This window comes from Schistocerca gregaria, chromosome X (genome assembly GCF_023897955.1).
Source record: "Schistocerca gregaria isolate iqSchGreg1 chromosome X, iqSchGreg1.2, whole genome shotgun sequence".
NCBI lineage: Eukaryota > Metazoa > Arthropoda > Insecta > Orthoptera > Acrididae > Schistocerca > Schistocerca gregaria.
This window is the reverse complement of record NC_064931.1, coordinates 598887312-598912957: the sequence shown is the minus strand read 5'-3', so window position 1 is coordinate 598912957 and position 25646 is coordinate 598887312. Positions and strand designations below refer to the sequence as shown.

The window sequence follows — 25646 nt, the reverse complement described above, 5'->3', positions numbered from 1 at the left end:
CATTGTACACGCCACCGGCCATCTGTTGATGGAGCATAAAACATGATTTATCCCAAAAGGCACCCTGTCATCTCTCAGTGGACATCCACTTGCAGTACTGATGTGCAAGTCCCAGTATTCGTCGCCAATGAACAGCAGTCAGCATCGGTGCACGAACCACGTGCCTGCTGCGAAGACCCATACACAGCGATGTTTGCTGAACAGTCATTGCTAGTGCCTTGGTCCACCTGGACAGTCAGCTGCTCAACAGTTGCCCATCTATTCACCCATACACATCTCCACACCTGTCACTCACCACTGTCACTGGTGCACCACAATTGCCTTGGTGCTGGATTTGAATAGCGCCATTTTGCCACACATGGTATACCTCGTCCACAACATAACATAAAGTTTACAAACACAGCTGTTTTAGAAATTCTTCCTCTCTTGCCTGAAAGCCCATGATCATGCCTGTTTGGATATCAGATAAATCACTCCGTTTTTTATTACAACAACTGCAATATTTTTCACATCCCCCAACATGCTTTATATACTGTCCACTACTAGTGTTGTCACCTACCGTCTGGGAGTGATTATTGCAAGTTGATGTTTAACATAGGTGATGCTCACTTTAATGTGAGCAGATTGTGTAAGAGGCATCTGAGAAAAGTAATGAGACTGGCAACACTGTGAGCAGTCCGACAATACTGTGTTGTTCTACTTATGTAGACTAATGTGTTCATCCTTTCCAGATGCTCAGTCCAAGTTTAAACTCCATACAGGCATCAATTAATGTCCGAGAGCATCATCACTGAAGTTGTGTGTTATAAAGACAGAACAGTGGAATTTAGAGTGACATCATGTGATATAGTTGTGTGTTAAACTTGGGGACTCTGTGAGCATTATATTTGAAAAGTTGGAACAGGTCAATGGGGAACATTCCTTATCAAGAGCACAAGTTTTCCACTGGCAAAAATCATTTTTGAAAGGCCGAGAACATGTTGAAGGTGAACCTTGCTCAGCAAGACCTTCAATTCCAAAAACCAATTAAAAAGTCAAAGCATGCATGCTCGTGTGAGATCAGACCAACCCTTTACTAATAAGGATGATGGGTGATCTGTTAAACACTTTCTCAATACATCAAATTGTGACTGACGGTTTGCACACGCAAAAGGTTTCTGCCAAACTGGTGACAATGCCCCATGTCACACTGTGATTTTCATCAGGGAATTTTTGACCTAAAAGACATTACTCTTGTTCCACAGCCCATTATTCACCTGATCGGAATCCTTGTGACTTTCTTTTCCTGAAATCGGAAAATGTCTTAAAAGAATGTCATTTTGGGACTCTGGAGAACATTCAACAGAATGTGACCAAGACTAAGGGCCCTACCAGTTAAAGGCTTTAGATGCTGCTACGAAGACTGGGAACAACTACTACACTGGTGTATAGCTGCCAAGGGGGACTACTTTGAAGGAGACAATACTGTTGCCTGGGGGGAGGGGGGAACAACAACAACAACTTTGGTAGATAAAAATCAGTCATTTCTTTTCTCTCACACCTTACACATTCTTTGTGGCACTTACAAGTATTGAAATACCTCATTTATGACATTAAAGTGCCAAAGAAACTGGTATAGGCATGCATATTCAAATAAAGAGATACATAAACAGGAAGAATATTGTGGTGTGGTCGACAATGCCTATAAGGCAAGTGTTTGATGCAGCTGTTGGATCGGTTACTGCTGCTACAATTGCATGTTATCAAGATATAAGGGAGTTTGAACAAACATGGTGTTACAGTCGGCGCATGAACAATGGGACACAGCATCTCCGAGGTAGTGACAAAATAGGGATTTTCCCATACAACAATTTCACAAGTATACCATGAATATCAGGAATCCAATACCGAGGAGGATCTTTAAATGTGACAAAAGTGCAACTCCTCTACAGATTTCAATGATGGGCCATCAACAGGTGTCAGTGTGCAAACCATTCAATGAAACAACATCAACATGTGCTTTCAGAGCTGAAGGCCCACTCGAGTACCCTCGATGACTGCATGACATGAAGTTTTACGTCTTGCCTGGGCCCGTTAACACTGACATTGGACTGTTTTATGACTGGAAACATGCTGCCTGATCGGACAAGTCTCATTTCAAATTGTGTCAATTGGGTGGATGTGTATGGGTATGGAGACAACGAATCCATGGATCCTACATGTCAGCATGGGACTGTTCAAGCAGGTGGAGGCTCTGTAATGGTGTGGGCACTTGGAGTGATCTGGAATCCCTGATATGCCTAGATATGACTCTGACAGGTGACATACACATAAGCATTCTTTCTGATCACCTGCAACCATTTATGTCCATTGTGCATTCCGACAGGCTTGAGCAATTCCCGCAGGACAATGCAACACCCCACACATCCAGAATTGCTACAGAATGGCTTCACGAACACTCTTCTGAGTTGTAACTCTTCTGCTGACCACTTAACTCCCCAGACATGAACATTATTGAGCATATCTGGGATGCCTTGCAATGTGCTGTTCAGAAGGGATCTCCACCACTTCATATTCTTATGGATTTGTGGACAGCCCTGAAGGATTCATTGTCAGTTCCCTCCAGCACTACTTCAGACATTAGTAAAGTCCATGCCACATTGTGTTGCAGGACTTCTGTGTGCTTGCAGGGCCTTACATGATATTCGGCAGGTGTACCAGTTTCTTTTGCTCTTCAGTGTATATGGGAAACTACATAATTGGAAACAACTTGCAAGAAGTGGAAACAAAGTGAATATTTTCTGCAGGTAGCTCCTGTTGCAAGAGTGCCCTCAGGAAACAGAAGATAAGTTGTACCTGAGGACTTACTGATGTTCTACCTGGCATTGTGTAGCAGCTTAATGGGTTCTGGGAGCTCAGACACTGTAACAGATAGCTTGGATAAAACACCACCCACTGGAAGTGAATTTTCTCACCATTCTGAAAAATGCACAGCTGAGGATCGCCAGGGGATAGTCTGTCTTCAAACATTTGCAGAGAAACTTCCTGGCAGATTAAAACTGTGTGCCCGACCGAGACTCGAACTCGGGACCTTTGCCTTTCGCGGGCAAGTGCTCTACCAGCTGAGCTACCCAAGCACGACTCACGCCGTACTCACAGCTTTACTTCTGCCAGTGCCTCATCTCCTACCTTCCAAACTTTACAGAAGCTCTCCTCCTCCTCTGCATTTGCAGAGAAGAACATCTACATAAATTATTTGGGATTGTTATTAATAATTTCAAGGCAGGCTATCAGTTTACTGTAGGGAATGATAATCACATGACTGTGGGGAAAGGGGGGAGGGGGGGAGAGATAAGAGATGAGGAGACAAAGAACACACAGTGGTAGTGATTTCGTGTGTAAATAGGTGCTCAGAAAAAAGCAGACCACACGGACACAGTTGTGAATGAGTGCAGGCATGGGCAGTCAGCAGCTGTCTCAGCTTGAAATGGTAAGACACTGAACTATTTCGTTTAAATTACAAGTGCGATGGACTAGCAAATACTGCAAGACACTATGGTGTCTGAGTAGAGCTAAGAAAAGGCCAACTGGATTGTCCTAGCATGCTACAGAGAAGCAGACTACTGCTTAGACAGGTTTCCATTACTGAGGATTCATTCATAAATGTGAAAAAATATTAATAGTAATTTTCCAACTGGACATGGAATCAATTTAATTCAAACAGAATAAATGTTATTCTGTATTCGCATTTCTATTTTTATTTTTGTGTCCCCTTGATTCTTCAAGTGTTTCTGCATGATTTGTTGCTGCCAATTTTGTCCTATTGATGACCTCACAGTTTCTCACTGATCTGATAAATAAATCACACATCTTCTGGAATAAAATAGTCAGAGTCTATGAACGTCCTGAAAGCTGATAGCTCTTGGCTCAGTGTTTTGAATGTAGTGAGGCTGCTGACTAATGTAGAATCTACAAGTCACAGAGAGCCAACTTGTTTTAATCAACATATATTTTGATTGACCCTCCACCTTTCTGTCACCAGACAACAACAATGGGACAATTGCTTATGTTATGATGATGATACACTTTAAACAGAAGACATGATTCGGAACAGTTATTTATCTTACACACAAACTATCTGACACTATGAATATAAAAGACTGTGTTAACTCAACAATTTACCCAATTTACAGCCTGAGTCTAACATTGTTTCTGTTTGTGGTACCATCAAATGTACTGAAATACAAATTCACATGCATATAACAAATCTAACAACTTTAGCTCCCTTGGGAGGCCAGGCTTTGTCTGTCCCAAGTCTGGATAAAGGGGTAGTGATGGAGTAACACCACGTTAAGAATCTCCTCGTAAAAGTCCTGACCTTGTAAAATTATCTTGATAAAGTAATGTAGATGCAACCGTCTTGGACATTGGGACCAGCTTCTCACAGAGTGGAAGCAGCAGGCACACTTTGTACAAATCGTGGAGATTGACACATCAAGTGTAATGCTACCGGCAGTCGTCAACTAATGGCTGTACTACTGCGATGTGAAGGCTAACGGAAACCACATTATTTTTCTCTAGTACATGCAGTTCTTTGTTAAAATGTTATGACAACTTCCTCTTGGGTACAATAGTTTCCCATTTGGATGTCCAGGTGGGGATTACTCACAAGCAGCTATCAAGTGAAACAGAATTTTTATTATGGGGCTAACACACAATGTTAGAATGTCAATGCAGAGTGGGGAAACTAGAAAATGTAAAGGCAGAAATGCCAAGAATGGAGACACACACAATGAATCAGCGAGACGTAATGGGGTCAAGGGAAATACTTTTGGAGTGGAAATCATGTGATTAGTCACACTGGGACAGATAATGGTACAACAGGAGTAGGAATAATCATTAAGAGCAAAATTAGCAATAGCATAAAGGGTTATCTGTAGCAAACAGAAAGAGAACTGATAGTGAAATTGAATGGATATCCAATAGATATGGCAGTCATATTCATGAACTAAAATATCTCAAAGAAGGTGATAATTTAATCATAATCAAGTGCCAGAATGCATGCATCATTCAAGTCAATGAACATAAAAAGTGAGAAAGTTGGGTCTTGGCAAGCAAACACAGTAGGAAGGTTGAGTAACAGAATTTGGTACTATGCCCAAGTTAGTAGTTGTGAATATACAAGGTGGTTATACTTAAACTGATTGTGTTCTGAGTGCTGCAGTGTATACATTGTAGGATATTGAGATATTGTACACATGTTCATTAAATGGTGCACTCGTTGAGTATGCTGAAGAAAATAATAGTTCCACTTTCTGCCACATAGTGAAAATATGGTGTTCCAAACAGTCAATATGAGAAATGTTTGTTGTTTTGACTTCAGTGAGCTGTTTGTCAATTGGTTGGTGCAAAGTGTTAAGAAGATTGAACTTTTCCATGGCTATTGAGAAATAAGACTGGGCACTGCTGGTAATGTTGTTTTATCAGAATGACAGCAATATCAGTGCTGCATAATGGGAATTTCACCAACAAACAGTTCCATAGAGGCCCCACATCAATAAATAGGCTAAAGAATATAATCAAGAAATTTGAAGAAACAGTTGAATTAGATGGTGCAGCAAGGAGGAGGTGGCCCATTCCCATGGCAGCTGGTCGAGAAGTTGCTGTAGCTATAGTGACCGTTCAGCATAAGCTTCAAATTCTGCAACCAGTGCTTGAGATGTGTCACAGGAATTCTCTCTCCTCTAGTCAACAGTTAAAAGGATTTTGGGCACATTTTACACTGGCATCCATACAAGATTCAAAAGGTGCAACAAAGAAAGCCCCAAGATAGGCTACAAAGTTGTGACTTTGGCCTTGGCCTTAGTTTTTGAGCACACACAGAAATGGATGACATGTGACCAGGAATATTCTTTGGACCAACGAGGCCCATTTTACTCTGCTCGCTGCCGTGAATGCACAGAACTGCCACATATGGGGTTCTACTTTGCCGCATTGTGCCGGAATACCTACTGCACTCAGCTTATGTGACTGTATGGTTAGGTGGTGTGGTTTCACAAGATCCTTAATTCTCGGTCCTTTTTTCTTCACGGATGTCACATGAGCCTGTTAAGTGTACTGTGCCATCTGCAAGTTCAAAGGACCTCCCTGTGCAAAACATGATTCCAGCTTTGCAAGACCACAGCTGTGTCCTCATGACTATTTTCAAGCAAGATGGGGTGACACCACATGTCACTTGCCAAGTGAAAGATTTGCTTCAACAAACCTTTGGTAACAAATTATTTCTAGGCACTTTCAAGATATTTGGTCTTCCTGATGACCCATCCTAAATACACGTGACTTCTGGTTGTGAGGATATCTGAAAGGTTGTGCCTATTACAGATGTTATGGATTCTTCCTGATCTGAAGAATAGCATATGGCAACATCTCACTCCAATTACACTGGATACACTGCAAGCAACTGTCCACCATGCCATTGTTATGGAAGCAGCATGTTGCTGACTCGTGAAACCATACTGAACATGTGTTGTAACTTGTTAATATATTCTAATAAACGTGCCACCACCATCACTGTCATGTGTGATTCTCCCTCCCCTTTTCCTGCACCCACACCATATTCTGATTGCTTGCGGCACATTTCCATGTGGTGACTGAAAGTGGAACAACTGCTTTTCTCAGTAAAATCTGTGAGTGCACCAATTAATGAACATACCTACGATGTTTTGTTGCCTATGATGTATATAGCCTGTACTGCAACATCTGGAACACCACCAGTTTAATTATAACTACCTGGTACTTTACAAGTATCACTTGAGGTGGTGGTACACATAAAAGATATCAGATGATCAGAAAAGGTATCGAGAGTTACTATTTTTTATCTTTTTTCTTTTTTGTGAGAAAACAAATAGTGAAGAATCAAGTTAAAGTCTGCAAGAGTTATCTGGGCGCTGACTTGATAGTGAACATAACTTCATACCAAAGAAATACCACTTGGAAGCAAAGAAGTTAAAAAGGCTTAACGTTTAACATCCTGTCAACACTGGAGTGATTAGAGATGAGGTACAAGCTTGGATCTGGATAGTATCCAAGGAAACCATGCTGCCTGCTTTTCGAAACAACCATCCTGGCATTTGCCTGCAGCAATTTAGGGAACCTAAATCTGGATGGCTGAAAAATGATCTGTGAATTATTGTCCTCCCAAATTAGAGTCCATTGCCTTAACTACATTGTCACCTTGCTCAGTGGAAGAAGTTAAAAACTCAGATGTCCTGGAACGAAATGCAACAAAAGAAATAATGACACTTTGAGGAGTTACACAATGTGGTAAACTAGAGGAATAGTGTTAGATGAAGAATAATAAATGCAGCAAATGGAGTATTAGGGTTGAAAAGGGCAGTAAAACAAAGCCACACATAACAGGCAGAATAAAAACATGGTAATACAGACGCTGCATACCACCCAGAAACAGTCACTTTGTAGAACCCATGGAAAAGGCAAGTGAGTAATGGAAGCAGCAAAGACAGTGAAGAGATGGAAACAATACTTATAAAAACTTAATAGTGATGCAGAACAAATTTGGCTAAGGTGCAAGAAGAGGACATGGAGATTCAGGCTTCTGTCTGAAATTCAAAAACCTTTGCGCAAACTCTACATATTTCCAAAGAAATTGAAAGAGGATGGATGTGAAAATTAACACACAATCAGTTTAGTACCACAGCCACCAAAAATATTTGTAAGTAGATTTTACTGAAGAATGAATGGTAAAATTGAAAGTATGTTAGGAAAGGACCAGCTTGGTTTAAGGACAAGCAGGTGCACCTGGAAAGCTATTTTAGCACTGTGCCTTTACGAAAAGCAGAATACAGCAGTCGGCACAGACAGAACGATAACATTTTTTCAATGCGATAGGGTCCGCAGCTGCAATGAATTTTTTGAATGACTTCTTGAAGCCTTCAGCTGCCATTCTCTTTATTTCCTGTACGATATCATAGGAGCAATGATGTATACGACATAATCTGTTACTAAAAAAATCATCGATAAAATACTTGCAAATGGCGTAAGGCCGAAATTGCACAATCATACAGGAAATAAAGAGAATGTCAGCTGAAAGCTTCAAGAAATCAGTCAAAGAATGATAACCGTTGATGTTTAAGGAAAGTGCAGAAATGAAAGTCTTATTTAAGAAGGGAAAAGTTCTATTTAAATTTCACAGTTTATGACAACTGCAGAAGAGCCACAAGGGAACGCAGGAAAACATTTTCACGAAGGAAAGATAGTGTCATTTCTAGACATTGCATTACTTGAGAGTTACAAAAACTACGATGATATCACCTTCTAAGGATGGGGGGAAGAGGGAGAGGGGCAAAAATCATTGGAAAAAAATAAAATTGGGAATCCTTTTCAGCAATTTTGAATACCAGTATTGTCATCTTCAACTTTTATAGTCCTGTCTTCCTCAGTTGTGTGTAATATTACGGTATATTGATAATTTTTACTTATGGACCGTCTGACAGCAACTGAATAAAACACAATTTTAGTGCCATATGGGTTTCGTCTTTATTTTCTGTACATATTCCAGGCCACTGATGATGCCTTGCAGAAAATAAAGGTGAAACGCGTATGGCACTAAAATTGTGTTTTATTCAGTTGCTGTCAGACGGTCCATAAGTAAAATTATTAATATACCAGTATTGTCATTTGTAAACATTTCGACACAGCATAAAAGTCAATAAAGAAGGGTCAAGTGAACCTGAAAGTTTTGTTTTGAAGTTGTGCTTTGTGGTGAATTTAAAGTACAGCAAAAAACTAATAACAACACAAGATCAAATAGCCGAGTGGAGAAAATACATTATGAGAAATGATCCATTTGCAATTTAGATATTTATGTCTACGCTCTGCAAAATAGTGTAACATGCCTGTAAAATAACATTTTCTGTGTAACATATATTATCTCCACTTTCTCATCCACAGACGTAGCAACATTACAATGACATCTTACACATCTACATGACAGCTGTTATTAGTCAAACATTCCCTTCAGGATCCCCATGTGAGGGGCCGATTCCTTTGAAAACTGCTACCTGAAATTCTCTAAGGAGATTTTTTTTCAAGATTCTCAAACGTTTTTTTCCAACAACACAAGAAGTATATTTTTAAATGTAAATTGCCGTATAAGACAGGAAGTTACTATCAGAATGAAAACAATCTGAAGCATTTGAAGATACTCAGAGGGACATTATAGTATAAATTCAGAAGGCTATGAACTATTGTGCACAACAGCAGTATTCCTTTACACATTCATCCTTTAATGCAACATATTTTTCCAAATTATGGATGACTTCACAGAACTCTTGGTTCTAGAAGTCTGCATTTTGGTTTTTTCAGAAATTTTTTACCTAAAAAGTCACGTCATCATCCTATAAATGGCTGACACATAATGGATTCTTCATATGAGAAACGACAAAACAATCATTGAGTGCTGTGTCAGATTAATAAGAGGATGAGGCACACTATGGAAGAACCGTGGAACACCGTAAGTATGCTTTAGCCCTTTACCGTGTAATTTAGTTTAATGTGAGAGCCAGATTTCAGTCAGCAATATCAGTGTTAAAAATAACATAGTGGACCTCCTTTACATTCAATATGGCATGAACATAGACATCAGGCTATATTAAAGATCAGTGTTTTACCACAATTTTATTTCACATTCATATTTGTTGGCATCACCAATTCACAACCAAATCATCATCTTCCAACATAACATAGACTTGAGCTAAGCTACAGATCAATCTGTTAAGATTTCAAGGATGGGGTGCTTGTCCACTATCACACACTCATGAAGTGGAACTTATCACAGCTCTCCATCAGCAAATGATGCTGATGACATTGGTTCTTTTCTAAAAGTAACTTAACCACTTACCACAGTATTTTCTTGTATCCCTCACGCTGCCACTGCCTTTCTAATCAACAGTCACCAATGTGTAAAAAGGCAGTGGATTTGTGAGGTATCAACAAATGGAGCTACAATTCAACACCATCATCTACAATCATGAGCAGTTCACACTCTTCAGCGATGACACTGTTGCCATAAGAGGTTTATGTTGACTGACACACACATCCTTATTTTCAGTGCTGGAACTGAGAACAGGAATGGGCACTAACTAATCCAAAGCTCTTAAGTAAGTTCCAAATTTCACCATACAATTTAATGAACAGTAAAAAAAGTGCACACAGTATAAACAATGAGGCAAATTAAGAGCCATGAATCTTTATCTCTGATATCTCCTTAGAAGAGAGTAATTAATATTAATTTGAAGTCTCTTATATGTAATACATAATATACAAGTACAATTTATATGAATATCTAAGATCTCATGAGCACCTGTCCGTTAATCATATGGTTAACCTCTGTACAATATGGTGAATCAAATAACATATAGCAGCAGGCTATGTTCTGTTTGTTACAATGCATCATCATGAATGGGAGACGCACACTTTAAATAACACACATTTATGCACCTAATCCTATAATAAATATGTAGCTCCAAGTTCGGAATTGATAGAAGTGAAGTCAGTAATGTTTTGCGTATGGCCACTGTCAACACAGTAATCAAAAAGTACGGTGTGCATCAGTACTAAGGCAGCCAGTGCTGAATCACATTTCATCTTTTGTGTTGGACTCTACCAGTTTGTGTTAGGATTAGTAATTAATCACTCTCTTGTTGATCACAGGCACTATCTATGGCTTCTCAATAGAGGAAACGGGGATTAATTGAACCCTTAGACACTGCTTTGGCAGCTAACAATCAAACTGTCCTGTCGCCTTCCAACCTAATGTTGACTTCAAGCTACAATACCGATTAGTCTCTCACCACAACCTACACCAAAGAATAATACAGACAAAATACCAGTGTTCTGTTCTCTTTCTATTTGTGAACATATGATGCAACATCATCACCACATGGGACACTTCTGACATTAAATATCTATAGGTTCTATGAACCCAAAGAAAGTTCAGTATTCAATCAGTGATCAAATACTATGTACGAACATAAAGCATAAGTACAACAGCCATAGGCCAGTAAGGGAGGTGGGGCCTGATATCTCTACACCCACAAATAAAAGTCTATGCATGCCTTTTTGGAGGTCGCCACAACCACGATGTCAAGGTGGGACATCATCATATTAACCTGGAAACGGTGTCAGACACATTTCTAGGAATATTATTTCACAATTCATAAAAAAGGTAATACTACCTTCTGATATGGTCACATAAACAAGTGATGAGCAGACAAGATAGCTGTACTGCAATCTGGACTATAGTCCTCCCAGTGTGACCATCACTGTGTACCATCACTCAATGAAACAGGAATCTTGAAAGTTCCTTAGATAATTCATAATGACTTAAGCTGCACGAAATTAACCAAGAGTTGCACAATAACGGATTCTAGATTAACATCAATTCAACCCCCCCCCCCCCACTCTCTCTCTCTCTCTCTCTCCAGACAAGGTAAGTGACCTTACAGGCAAATGATCCAGGTAAGATATTATGGTTCAAATGGCTCTAAGCACTATGGGACTTAACATCTGATGTCATTATTCCCCAGTAAGAGATAAAAACTTCCAATTTTCAGAGGTTTATGACAGCTGTGAAGAGAGTTGCAGGTTTGCACATTGTGTGAAATTTAAATGCATCTGTCGCAACATAATTGGCTATAACTCTGGATGTAATCCAGATACAGTAATGATGAGCTAATGAGTAGAGCTATACACTAACTTGCAACATGGTAGGTTTCTATGAATTTTCACATTCAAGGTCATTGGCCTTAATCTTTGACCATGAATATCTCAAAAGATCCCACTTTTAATTTTTATGAAAGAAAAAAAAGTATTGGTCCAATATGCTACTATAAAACAGGAAATATCTAGATGGCTCACCAAATGCATCATGCCCAAAAATTTATTTCATCTCACAGCTTTTCCGGAACAGCAGACAATAGGAGTCACCATTATTCTGAAAATTTCTTATTGTGAACAGTCAATCAGAGAGGCTTTTACTTTAACCAGTCATTATTAGTCTGTTTCATAGGTGTGGCCTGTTTACGCAAACTGCTGTGTACACATGCTGTGAAGCATGTATTTATTAGTGGTTCCTAAAAAAATGGGTTTCATTTCAAATTTATCCCACTGCAATCCATTTAGAGAAGAAGAGCACACAAGAGTACAGAAGATTCTGAGGAACATTCGGCAGTGGATGGTAAATGTATTGCTAAGTGGAAAAATTTGCAGGAAATGTAGAAATCAAGTATCACAAAACCTATCAATCTCTACATGTGCTGCCTCAGCTGTGCTAGGTACTTCCAGATAAGATGTTAAGTGAAGATGAAAGAGCAACACATCTGGATTCTTTAAATATTAACTTCCAGTTTTTAGTTGAATCTCCAGTGAAGAAGAAGAGGTTTCATTGTGAGAAAAAGCGCCCAAAGTAAAAGTTGAAAAAGATTGCCTCAGTGTTGGGGGCATACTTATGTGCTACAATTGTAAAAAATAAGAGTGTAAAAAAATGGATAAAGAGAAATCATAGCCCAACTGAAAGATTAAGTTTCACAATACAGAACGTACATGTAACAACATACAAATTTTGACAGTACTTCCAAAGACCTGGGGTATAAGGAAAACCACAAAAGGATTTTCCACTTTGGATTACATGGTACAAAGAGCAAAACAGTGAGCAGCAGGATGTCATATTCATCTTTAAGATCTGCAGCTCTTGCCTTTCTTTCTGTGTTTGCAGTTAAATTATTGGATACAGGTCTGCCTTTTATGCAAAAACACTTTTCCTTGTTACCCAAACATGTTTTGACATGTCTGTGTCATCCTCGGTGGGTTTTGTTTATCTAAAACGTTATTTTACACTATATGGCTTTGCAGAGCTATCTGTATGGTGTCCTGCACTGATAGCTTGTCATGTTTTGTTGTGAATGATACTCCTTTTGCATTCTGAGGGCACTGCAAACACATACATTAACGTATCTTGTGTGCAGTGCCCTCAGAACGCAAAAGAAGAGGGATCAGTCACAACAAAACATGACAAGCTATCAGTGCAGGACACTATATAGATTGTCCTGCAAAACCACATAATGTAAAACCACGTTTTCAATAAACAAAACCCACTGACGCTGGCACAGGATTACGGAAGTGTCAGACTCCACCCGTCTGCTTTGACCCATGAAGTCATCAATATGGCAGAAACGGGTATTCTGAGCGTCTCCAATATGGCCCCATATGATGTCGGTACATACACACGGCAACAAACCCAAAACTACATATAAGTAAGACAATAACATCTCCCTTCAAAAATACAATCTAACTAACGGAACAGTCACGGGAAATTGGAGGGTTTAGTGAGGGGGCAATGTAAATATAATAGTAAAAAAACACCATGATCCCAAAATACACAAAATGACAAAAAAACAATTAGAAAATCTACAGGAATCTGACACTTCCCTTGACCTATATGGGTCAACCATAACTAATGATACGAAAACTCCAACACCTACAAAAAATAAAAACAAAACCACAACTCCTCAAAAGGTCAAAAGCGAAACATCCCTACATAAATTAAAACATATTCAATACACAAAACATTACAACTCGAGGAGGGGGAAAAAAAAAAGAGAGAAACCAGACACACACAGAGGGCGCCATCAAACACAACAACATCTACAAACACAACCAACTTATAAACTTTGTGCCATGTCTTCACACACCAAAACACCCTTATGTCATGGCGTCAAAGCAGACGGGTGGAATCGGGCGCTTCCTTATCGAAACGTGTTTGAGTAACAAGATGAAACAGTGTTTCAAATAAAAGGCAGACCTATATCCAATACAGGACATATATTTGCAAAGCCAAAGCCAGATAGGGGGGAGTGGAGGGAGGAATCAGGGGGGGTGGAGGGAGGATGCGGGAGGGGGGGGGGGGGAGAAGAGATATATTTCAACATGTACATGATCTTTACTGTGATCACAATATGAGCCAAATGATGCCAAGAAGAAAATACTGGCTTCTCAAAATTTTGTTATTTGCTGCAAGGTACTGTTTCTTGCCTATGCCAACGGGACCCATGCTATTTCTTTGTGTATGTCACACCAAAATTTTCAGTTAATGGATGAAGAGTGTAAATAGCAAGAACTAATGATATGTGAGGAAAACACATTACTATCACAAAAGCACTGTGTAGCATTTAATTACAGGCAATTCTGCACTACCACCATGTTTATTAGGTTCATGTCCCTATTGCCCAAGTTTCTCAAGACTAACCAAATAAGCATTTGAATTGTTTAGTATGAATTGCATTGACAAAAATATGAAGTTGTAGAGACTATAACAAAATCAAAAGATTGTTTTGTTGAAGTATTTGCATTGAATTTACAACAGCTGCTACCACACTCATGTATCACCCAGCAGCAGTCACAGTTCTTTAAAATCACTGAAGAACAACTCAGAGCAAATAAATATCTAGTTGTTTGTGATTTTGCAGAGAATTACTCCATCAATCAGGATGAAGTGCAGGGATTTCTTAGGAATAAGCCACAGGTTACAATTCACCCACTTGTAGCTTACTACAGAGACATAAATAATAATGAAATATACCACATGTCATATGTGGAAATATTTGGTTCCCTTCAGCATAATAAAAAGTGTGTATGTGCTCTTTACACAACAATCTCATCAATTTCTTAAAATGTCATTTTCCAACATGAAAGCACGTTTATTACTTTTTGATGGATGTGCTGCCAATACAGAAACAAAAAATTTCAAGAATCTGTCCCACTATCAGGAACATTTTGATTATTTTTTTTTTTTAATGGTAAAGGACCTTGTGGTGGTGTTGCAGGGGCTGTAAAGATATTAGCCATACGTGTCAGCATCAAGCAACCTCATCAAAACCACATTTTGTCACCATGGTGGTAGTTTCAGAGGTGCAAAGAAAACAAACTTATGAAGAAACAGATGAAGTATGGGCCAGCTTCTTGGATCCACATGGACCACCTCCATGATTTCTGTTTCCTGCCATAACAATCAAAATTATGTTGTCAGATGTGACATTCTCACAATACTTGATCCAGTGACACCAACTGGAAGGGCATTCATTCACTGTTACTCTCCCACACTCTGCAACAGATTTGGTGAACATCACCCACTTATAGATACATGAACGTATGTTCGGTCTTTGCAACTAAATGAAAGGCAGTTTGTTTTTTGCCATTAACCATTTAATTGGAGACTTGTGAAATGAGATGCAACCACTTTTTATCGCCCTTTCATTGACACTACACTATAAACGGTTCATAATGCTACTAGAATTTAAACCATACTTTTGGTAAAATTAATTATGAACTGTATTTTTTAAATTTGTGCTATCATCTGCATTTTGATAGGGCATTGTTACTTAGAAAATAAATTTTTGGGCACGGTGCATTTGGTGTGCCACTTAGATTTTACCACGTTTGTAGTACCATATTTGAGCAACATAATATGCTTAAAAACAAAAAAAAAAAAAAAAAAAAAAAAAAAACGACAGTGGAGTGTTTTGCGACATTCAAGGTCAAACGTAAAGGTCAATGACTTTGAATGTGACAAATTCTTAGAATCCCGCCATGTTGCATATCAATTTAAAGCATTACTCATTAGCTTTTCAATTATACAAGTTCCACTGCTGTATCTCAATTGGAACCAGGGTTCTAGACATTTATGTTGAGGCATACGCATGCAAATTTCACACAAGTTCCAAACTTTGCACACCTGTAACTTTCTTCACAATTGCTATACATCTCAACATACTGATAGTTTTCCATCTCTTATCCTAGATGATTGGACGCACCAAATTTGAAAGAAATCCAAGATTGTTAGGTTGAAAACGTTACTTTTCTGCGTTGGAGTGACACTGTATTACCCATATGCAACCACACGACACATACAAAAAAGAACAGAAAACTGCAAGGCAATCAACACCATACATAATCTTAGCTCCCAAACATCTAATAATGTCTGAAGGCATTAAAATACATATCGAAGAATTAATTATGAGATTAGTACGGACTGGACAAGGCTGGAGGAAGAACTACATTACGCCATTGTTGCAGGAACCGTCCCGGTAATCATATCATCGGAATACACAAATCTAAACCAGTCTAGCCAGACAGAGATGTCGACATCGCTCTTCACGAATACCAGTATCGAGCTTTAACCAGTGGGCACAAGCAAGTCACAGTACGCAATAGCTGTTTTACTTCGTCAGTTCTGTAGTAGAAGCAACTTTACGAAAACATAAGGAAGAATCACCTAACTGTACCAATGTCTGTTAGTCTATCCTCATTCTGCAATTAACGTTTCCTCCTCAGCTTACCGGCATATATCAATGGTTAAAAAGTTAACAATTCGTTTCTACAATACATCTTCTGACAAAAACTCATTTATGGAAGTACAGACGTAAATAAATGTAACTGCATCTTACCATATTTCATGTTGTACCACATAGCAAGCAACTTTGTTTTAACTTTGCCTTCACCTTCTGCCAGCTCATTGTCTTCCTCGGCACCTCTCGCCTGCGGAAACGTAATCCGTCCATCCTCCCTAATACCAGACAACAAACGTTTACTTCTCGTGAAATAATCCGTATTCATAATTACAATAAATTACAACGGCATCAAAAATAGGAACAGCAACTCCATTATGTATCTGAATTGAGAATTTCTCTTTTTTGTGAAATTCAACAGCAGCATATTGACACAATATTGCCCACTGTCTTCAATGACATTTCCAGCCTACCACAACACGCCCTTCCTACATAAACAAAACTAATGAGATTTGCAAAGAACTTAATTTGGCAAAGATGTTGAATTCCAAGAGGCGCCTCTTTTACAAACATAAACGATTTTATTGATTCGAAGGCGCACGCATCTACGACCGACTGTGACGAGTCTCTCGCCTCAGTAAAATAAAAGAATCAGCCAAGGGTACAGTAGTCATAATTCCATCTTTGGGGCTGAATAATAAAATTTTATGAAGTTTGGAGCAAAATGAAATGCAATTCTTGACATATAGTGCAAATAAAAGGTATTTGCATACCAGACATTTTTAATCTCACAGCTTCCTTAAGAAACAAATCATTTGCTAATAAGAAAATACACTGCTAATAACAAATGTAGAAGAATTTATTTACTATGTGAAACAGAGTAATAATCAAAATCAAGCATTCTGTGTCAAATAAAATTTAACTTTAGAGCCTCACTCGTTTTTGTCCTACTAGTATTGTAGTGAGGTGTTGGGTTGGGTTGATTTGGGTCAAGAGACCAAATTGTGAGGTCATCGGATTAGGGAAAGATGGGGAAGGAAATCGGCCATGCCCTTTCAAAGGAACCATCCAGGCATTTGACTGAAGCGATTTAGGGAAATCACGGAAAACCTAAATCCGGATGGCCGGACGCGGAATTGAACCGTCGTCCTAACGAATGCGGGACCAGTGTGCTAACCACTGCGCCACCTCGCTCGATACATTGTGATGAGGAAGGACGGTTGGAGTTTAACGTCCCGTCGACGATAAAGTAATTAGGAATAGAGCAAAAGCTCGTATTGGGGTAGGAAGTGGCCCTTGTCCTGATTAATGGAAGCATCTCGATATTTGCTTTGACCACAGAAAATGTAAATCTGTACGACTGAATGGGAATAAGAAACACTGTCTTTTGAATGTGAGCTCAGTGTCTTAACCACTGCGGTCTCTCACTTGGTAACAAGTATTCGGAAACTGCTACAAGGAAGAAAGAACCATGTGGCATTGTTAGCTGGAGACTGAAAAGGTAGATTCAGCTGCATAAATGGAAAGGATTTCCTGATGCTGTGAATGAGTTGTATACTGAGTGTATCTATTGACTGTAGGTAGCTGTCGTGGATGTGTGTGTACAATCCAGTTTTAGATTTTTGTTGTATGGTGGTATAAGAAGAGTAAGGTAAAAATCAGGTGCTGACACTACATATGGGCTATTCATCTGTTAATCGTAATTATTTTTGGTAATTAGTTAGGGATACACCAATATTTCTTTTACATTAAATAGTTTTTACATAAGTGATTAATCTTACAATTAATTATTTCAGTTTTTGCAGTTCGGAAACTAAACAAGGGAGAAAGAATTACGTAGCATTGTCTCTTTAACACACGTTATTACACAAACAAGTCCTCTTGTCCCTAGTACTCATCGTGTAATGTCAGCATAAGTCAGAACATTTCATATCGACTGTGTTTCTCTTACAGTTGTGGCAAACATCGGTGACCTAACAGCAGGAGCTCCTAAGTAATGTGGCAAAGTCTTGTGCTGTGTGCGTCAGTTCAAAAATGAATAGCGTAACAAGTGTGTATGAATATGAATGTCTCTATGATGTACTTTCACCAAACCTTGTTACTTTTGCCGTAATTTATATCATAGCCTCCGATAAGTAGCAGCTGCATGGACCTACGAGTTGTCAAACTGGAGAGAAATAAGTAATCATTACACCTTTCAAGACCCCTCACCACACTGCGACCATGTCATCTTCCTCTGCTCTCCTCCCCCCATGAGCCAGTCAGACTATCACCTGTAACCAAGCCTTATTGTTGTGTCCACTTTCCAAACAATTGTGTGTAAATACGCGCTAAGTTAAAATCATGCCAACAAAGACATCACGTGAAGTATGGAAATATTTTGAGAAAAGTGACAAAGGTTTGTGTAAATGTAAGCCGTGTTTCTAGACCACAAAAAGTTTGGTAAATACACCAAATCTGATGAATTACTTGAAAATTTGCCATGTGTTAACAAAAACAATCATGTAAGTTCTCCGGTTGTCTATTTCCCAATACATTATAAATGTTAAAGAAACAACAAATAACACAAACAGTCCACTGCGATTTACTGTAACTAAAACTAAAATATTTGTTATAAATTTCAAAATGTACCACGAATAAAAAGTTAATGATTTTCATATTGCTGTACATGTGATAACTGAGTATTACTTTTAATTCAGCACTAACATCCATGATAGCAAAAAACTGCTTTCCTGCTATGATTACCTAATGGTGGTTCATTTGCACACTTGTAAATAAACCTTGTTTGAAAGGGGCGGCACTATAAAAATATGTTGTAATAAATAAGGAATAGTAAATAACATTTATTAGGAGTATGTTACAAAATGGTACTCATATTTGGTACAGTCTGATTCTAAATCTAAATCTAAATCTTGATGCATGGCACTGGCGCATGATGTCCTATACCCAATACGATTATATCTTAATAACTACCGTGTGGGGTAGTGCAGTGGTTAGCACACTGGACTCACATTCAGGAGGATGACAGTTCAAAGACATGTCTGGACATCCTGATCTGGGTTTTCTGTTATTTCCCTAAATCGCTTAAAACAAATATTAATTTATGTGTCTCAATACAGGACGTAATTGCTTGGCATCAATGGGAGCCAGATGGTTTTTAATAGTGTCAATATTTGCAGGAGACAGTTTGCTGTCATGTGCACACATGTCCCTTAAGTATTGCACTTTACATTTAAAGAAGATCCAATTGTCGATATTACATTTCACATTTACTGCTAGTTGATATATTGTGTCATTTCAAGTGCAACTTAGTGGAAATTGTAAATATTTTTTCAATAATGGAAAAACTATGAAAATATAAAGAAATCTCAACAAGAAACAAGATTTTGCCATAAATTTGATTTTAATAACAAATGAGTCAAATTTATGCAAAGGAAACTCAATTATCATATTTTCAAGCACTGCAACCGTTTTTTTTTGTTTTTTACCATTAATTTATAATGTTTTCTAAGTTTTTCCAAAGATTTTTCAAATATGTTCTAAATATTTCAAAGGAAAATAGCAAAACTTCAAGTATAAAATCTAAATACTCTTTTTTCTTGACTATATGGATAAGAAAATGGAAAAACTCAGTAAAATGAGAAACTTTTTTTTCACTTCATTAAAAAATTCATATGAAGAAATAAGGTTAAATTCTTTTCATAATTACTAAAGTAACTAATTTTTTCAGCAAAAATTTTAGTGTTCATCATATGATTCTTTTATTAAATTTAAGTGCATCAATAAATCTTATTTTCAAATTTTCTTTTTTTACCAAACTAACATATCTGTCTTCATTATATAGTATTAAATATATTTGTTTTTTACTATAACCAAATCCTTTAATGAATAAATTAGAATCATACCCTGTTAAATTATATGAACAAATAGGTACAAAATTTGATTGTTTTGGTTATACATTACAGCTATTACATGGTCGATTAAAATATTTTTCAATTAACTATTCATGATGATGAACTGTTTTGTTATTTTGTGAATAATGACATTGACATAATGGCATGATTTGGATTTATTATGTCTTGACTGTATATCATTTATTAGCGGTTCCTTCCGTTTTATGATGCATTTTTCAAATTTCTTCAAGTTCGTTTTTCATACATTGGATAACTTTTAATGTCACTTTCGTTCCCGATATCCAACTGGATTTTTATAACGTCCATTGATATATTTAATTTATTAATAATTACCACATAGATCATGTTTTTGTTATTTCATTATTTTTTTCTGGTCAGGTGAATGGTTATTTAAAAACTCAGCATAAATAACAAATGGAATTGTCATTGTACGTTGAATATTAAAAATATATATATAGGAATTTTTAACTAGCAATTAAACTTACAATGGTTTATTAATTGAACAATTTGGAATGTGAACACCTAATTTTTTTAGTAGTAAAAAGCAGTAAACACATATTACAAATAAATTTCGCATCCTTCCATCAATTTTCGTGTTTAAAACATAATAGGTTGATATTCTAATCTTGTTTCAACTTAGTTATCCTAAATGGGTATACTTGACGTTTATCATCAAATGAATAAGCATTGATTGACAGATTAATTTTAGCTCAGTTTTTGAATATGGTCGATCTCAATTGCAAATTTTCATTTTGTAAGTTTTTGGTCATTTTGGGTCCAACGTTTTTATATTTACTAATTCTTTGTGGATGATCCTTTACAGGATATAATGTAGTTTTTATTGATCACAAATATTTTATCATTATTTTTAACATTAACAAAGTGGTTTTAGGTTTTAAGTGGTTTTTGGTAAATCGATTTATGTTGAACCTCTTAATGCATTATATTTATTAATTGCTACGTGTAATTCAATAACTCGACATAGACTTCAACCAGGTCGTCGAGCTTGAAGGTTAGACACTTGTGATATATTTTTTATTTCGTATATTTGTAACATTGTATTAAATCTCTTTCATTCATGATTGTATAACTGTGTATGAAAATTTTAAATTCCATAGTTTTTTTCAGATTCTGATACTTTCATCTTTTAATCACGAAACACTATGACATATACTGTCAACAGAGTGTGTGATTGTAACATTTTCTATCACTTTTACCACAATTTTAGGTTCCAATGCATTAAGAAAACCGGATCAAGGAGGTCACGATACTTCTCTAAATTTATAGTTTGTAACATATTTTCCAATACTTTATTAACTAGATACTGATTAACTGTTTTCCTGTTTTTTGTTACCAGATACATTGGTTGAGAATGGGATATTACTTTCAATTGTTAAGTTTCATCATTTAAAAAAATTTCATCATTGTTTTTTATTTGAAACTGCGGTATTTTTTCCCAATAATGTTGAGCAACTTTGATGTGTTTCGATTTTATCTCCATACGTATGGAAAAAAATAATTAGGACTAAAAATTAATTTAAATAACAAAAATAAAGCTCAAAAGAATCAAAAATTATTATAAATTAGTTGTATATAATATAAATGTCAATTTAATTTACTTAAAGTTACAGATAAATTTGATGTTAAGATTTTAACTGGATTCAAGATGATTTTTTATTATGTGATTACTTCATTATTTATATGTGAAAAAAATTTTAGTAGAAAAATAAATAATGAGAATTAAGAATGTATTAAGAATTATGATGAAATAATTGAATATGAGATAATAATAATTTTAATTATGTGCCAGATGATTTTTAACATATAATAATTTTTAATTACCACTTGGAATAATACTTATAAATATATTTTCGACATATGCACATATTTTTTATTATTATAATGCTTTTTTGATATTTGTTAAAACATTGTCTCCATATTGTTCTATAGCCATCTTTTGCAAATTTCTGTAAATTAAAATTATCAAGTGATTTGAGGTCATCATAGATTTCATACTTTTTTAGAGTTAATGTAGCCATACCAGTGTTTTTTTACATTTAGGCTTTCTTTGTCAGTTTTACATTTACGTACAAATATTTCAGTAATTAAAACAATTGAGCTACTGATATCGTCATTGGTCTTAATAGCAATACATTCCTGCTGTAATTAAATGCTGCTTCTACTTATTGTACAAGGTTCTCATTTTATCGTTTATAAAACCATTTTATAAATATTTTATTCGATTTCTACATAATTTTTCTATAACTATTAGATGAGTCTTGTACACCACACTGAGGCAAATTCAGTAAATTTAATATGTCTTTACTTTTGTTGCCTCTTATTTCAAAATTAAAAGTCATTCAAAATAGCATTACTACTTCTCTTACTGCATCATCACTTAATTGTGTATTTAAATTATCTGATGTGTCCGTGTAACCGAAATTATTTAAATAATGTATTGCTTTACTCTTGTCATCATCAGCTATCATTCTTACAACAATAATAAACGTATCTTTATTTTTTGTATATTTTAATATAATATGGATTGTGCTGAAAATTTACAAATCTGATTTAGATAAAAATAATTTTAGAAAATTTAAAAGGTATTAAAAGGAATCAAAAAACCATACATCTTTGTTTACGTATCCAGTTATATTCCAGAGGAATCAGGTTACTTTGTTGCAGATTTTAAACAAAATATATAACAAACTGTCGAAAAATCAAGTGTAATGATTTGTTGCTCTTACATTGAGATACAGATTTTTTGATGAATCTAATTTAAATATTTTAATTTTGTGACTATAATGTTTGTAATTAAATTGTTTTCTTAAGGAATGAAGTGTATCCAGTTTACAAATAAATATAAATCAACACCAAAGTTAAATATATTCAACTTTTTCAACCAAAACATTTATCACTTTAATTTAGAGACATGGTTTAAAGATATATGGATTCCACTATTTGAACAAATAAAATGGATTGATTACAAATCATATTTTGTCACATATGTATGATGTTCCAGATAGTAAAAATTTATTACTAGAATTATGTCAATAAATAAAAGAGATTATGTTAACTTTCTTAACCAAAACGATATTCCATTTGCTGAAACAAAGCATGAGGTCCACTTGTTTTTGAATATGAAGTTATTCAAAATGAAATTAACATTTTGAAAGCAAATACTCTTGTTCAAAACAAATGGATTTTATTAACAGTTGATAATTTTAAATAATTGAAAATGATATTTAATACAGAACAATGTAAACAAGTAATGAAATATTATTTTCCTATAGAAAAAATTTTGATAGATTTCATAGAATATATGCAGAATACTAATCCCTACAACTCGTTATTGGAGAAAAAGAATTATAAGAAGTAAAGGATTAATATTATTGCACTAAGTAAGATTAATAGAACTTATCGAAAATTCATCAAAATGATATCATATATGTTGTTAGTACAAAATTACTGCAAGAAGATCATTTTTATGAAGTTAGTGTAACTAATCTACAATAAATCTGAATATCACTACATGAGAAGTAGTGATAATTATCATCTTACTCCAATATTATTTACAACAGCTTTTAAATTGCAATGATGAGAAGAAAGTAAAGAATTATATAACATGAATTTTGAAAATAAAGAATATTATTTAGAAATTGTTTTATTGGTTTAAAAGTGATTCATTGTTAAATGAACTAAAAAAATGATAGCAAAATATTTATATCTCCTCAGAAAACCGAACTATTAAAGTAGCTCAAGAAATTACAGCTACTTGGTAAATTAGTATTTAATAATATCAGGTATTACTAAGTTAAACTCATAATAAAAAATGTTACTCAAAATAAAAGATAAAATACTGGCAAAGATTTTGAACAAGACCTATATGATAATGATTTAAAATAAACAAAAAGAAAGCTGTATTACCAAGTGAGGTGGCGCAGTGGTCAGCACACTGGACTTGCATTCGGGAAGACGATGGTTCAATCCTGTGTTCGGCCATCCTGATTTATGTTTCCCATGTTTTCCCTAAATCGCTTCAGGCAAATGCCAGGTTGGTTCCTCTGAATGAGCACGGCTGAATTCCTTCTCTGTCCTTCCCTGATCCAACAAAACAACCCAATCCAAAGCTGTATTGAAAGTAACAAATTTGACAATAAAATTAAGTATGGATATTTGTCTGTCTATTAAAATAATCAGAAACAAAATATTTCATCACCGTTTAGATCAAATAAATAACTGACGAAATCATCAGTCTATTTGTTTATTAATCTAGATACTTCATCTTCACATCATCAGGATAAAATATGGATAGAAAAAGAAGAGTGCAGATTTTTTCATCTATAAATAGAACTTTACCTGGTCCAACTCAGTGCTACACTCTCTAAATTTCTTCCTAAAAGGTGTGATAGTGCAATTCTTCTTTCGTTCATTGAACAAGAATTTGTCCTGTGGTTTACCATCTCTGATTCAGCTACAACTGGAACCAATGGAATGTTTTCTAGGCCTATGAACTCTCTCAACACTCTTTATGCTACATTTCTCTCCCTTGCAAGAGCATCCATCAAATACAATATCAAATTGGGATTCAGAATGATGCTGCAGGTAAGAAATATGACGTTGGGCTTTTGATTTGAAGGTGATATTTCACTGCAAAGTTACTTTGTGTATGAGATATACTCCATGAACGAAAAAAATTATTCTGTGTGGTTGAGTTCACGTCCTTTACTGGAACAAAGTCTTTCTAGAATGACGATTTTGTTCTGTTCCACATGGTTTTTTCTGAGAACAGAGACATTGGATAAGGAGCGAGTTCATATTTCAGAAAGCCTTTTAATTCTTCTTTACTTTGTTGCATTAAACACATGTTGGTCCAGCAATATATGATCGCTATGCTGCAAAGTGAGATGTTCATTTACAATTTATAACACAATATGTAATATTCTTCTACTGTATAAACAGAAACTGAAATAAAGGTGCTCAAGAACTTGGTATTTTGTCATTTTGTACTAAGTTTGAAACATAGATATTTTTTGACAAACTGTAGCACCTTTGGTATAGGAAGCAGAAAAAAGTTGTAGTCATCAAATGTATAGAGAAGACTGTGATATTTTATGAAGGAAATAGATGTCAAAGTGCCAGGTGCACAAGAAACTAAAATTTAAAAAAAAAGAAATTTTTAAGGTTTTTGGTTACAGAAGATGTAGTCAACATAAATTTTGTTGCAGAAGTTGATTTTCCAATCTTTCCAATTATATGAACGAAATAAAAAATTAAATCTTCTACCCCACCTTGTATACAGTTTTTTTGGAGAATTTGATTGGACTAACGAAGTTGTTCCAGTACTTACCCTACGCAAGCCGGAATGTGTGCCGGTGGCAACTTGAACTGT

At 35.9% G+C, this 25646-nt stretch overlaps 1 protein-coding gene across 5 annotated transcripts in view; it reads right to left on the bottom strand.

Annotated features, from left to right (window-relative positions):
* Positions 1–16988, bottom strand: part of LOC126298403 (cysteine protease ATG4C) — a 73819-nt gene extending 56831 nt beyond the window's left edge. The window contains exons 1-2 of one of the 5 annotated variants that reach the window (XM_049989717.1): positions 16500–16589; positions 9899–10116 (exon numbers count right to left, since the gene is read on the bottom strand). Coding sequence is in view for 1 of the 5 variants with exons in the window: in XM_049989715.1 (XP_049845672.1) it covers positions 16500–16668 (169 nt within the window). In the remaining 4 variants the exon portion in view is untranslated. Of the gene's footprint in view, positions 1–9898; positions 10117–11234; positions 11434–16085; positions 16175–16499 lie in introns of those variants that run through there. The other 4 variants (XM_049989716.1, XM_049989718.1, XM_049989715.1 and 1 more) reach the window with 4 other exon arrangements.
* Between the last annotated feature and the right edge of the window lie 8658 nt (positions 16989–25646).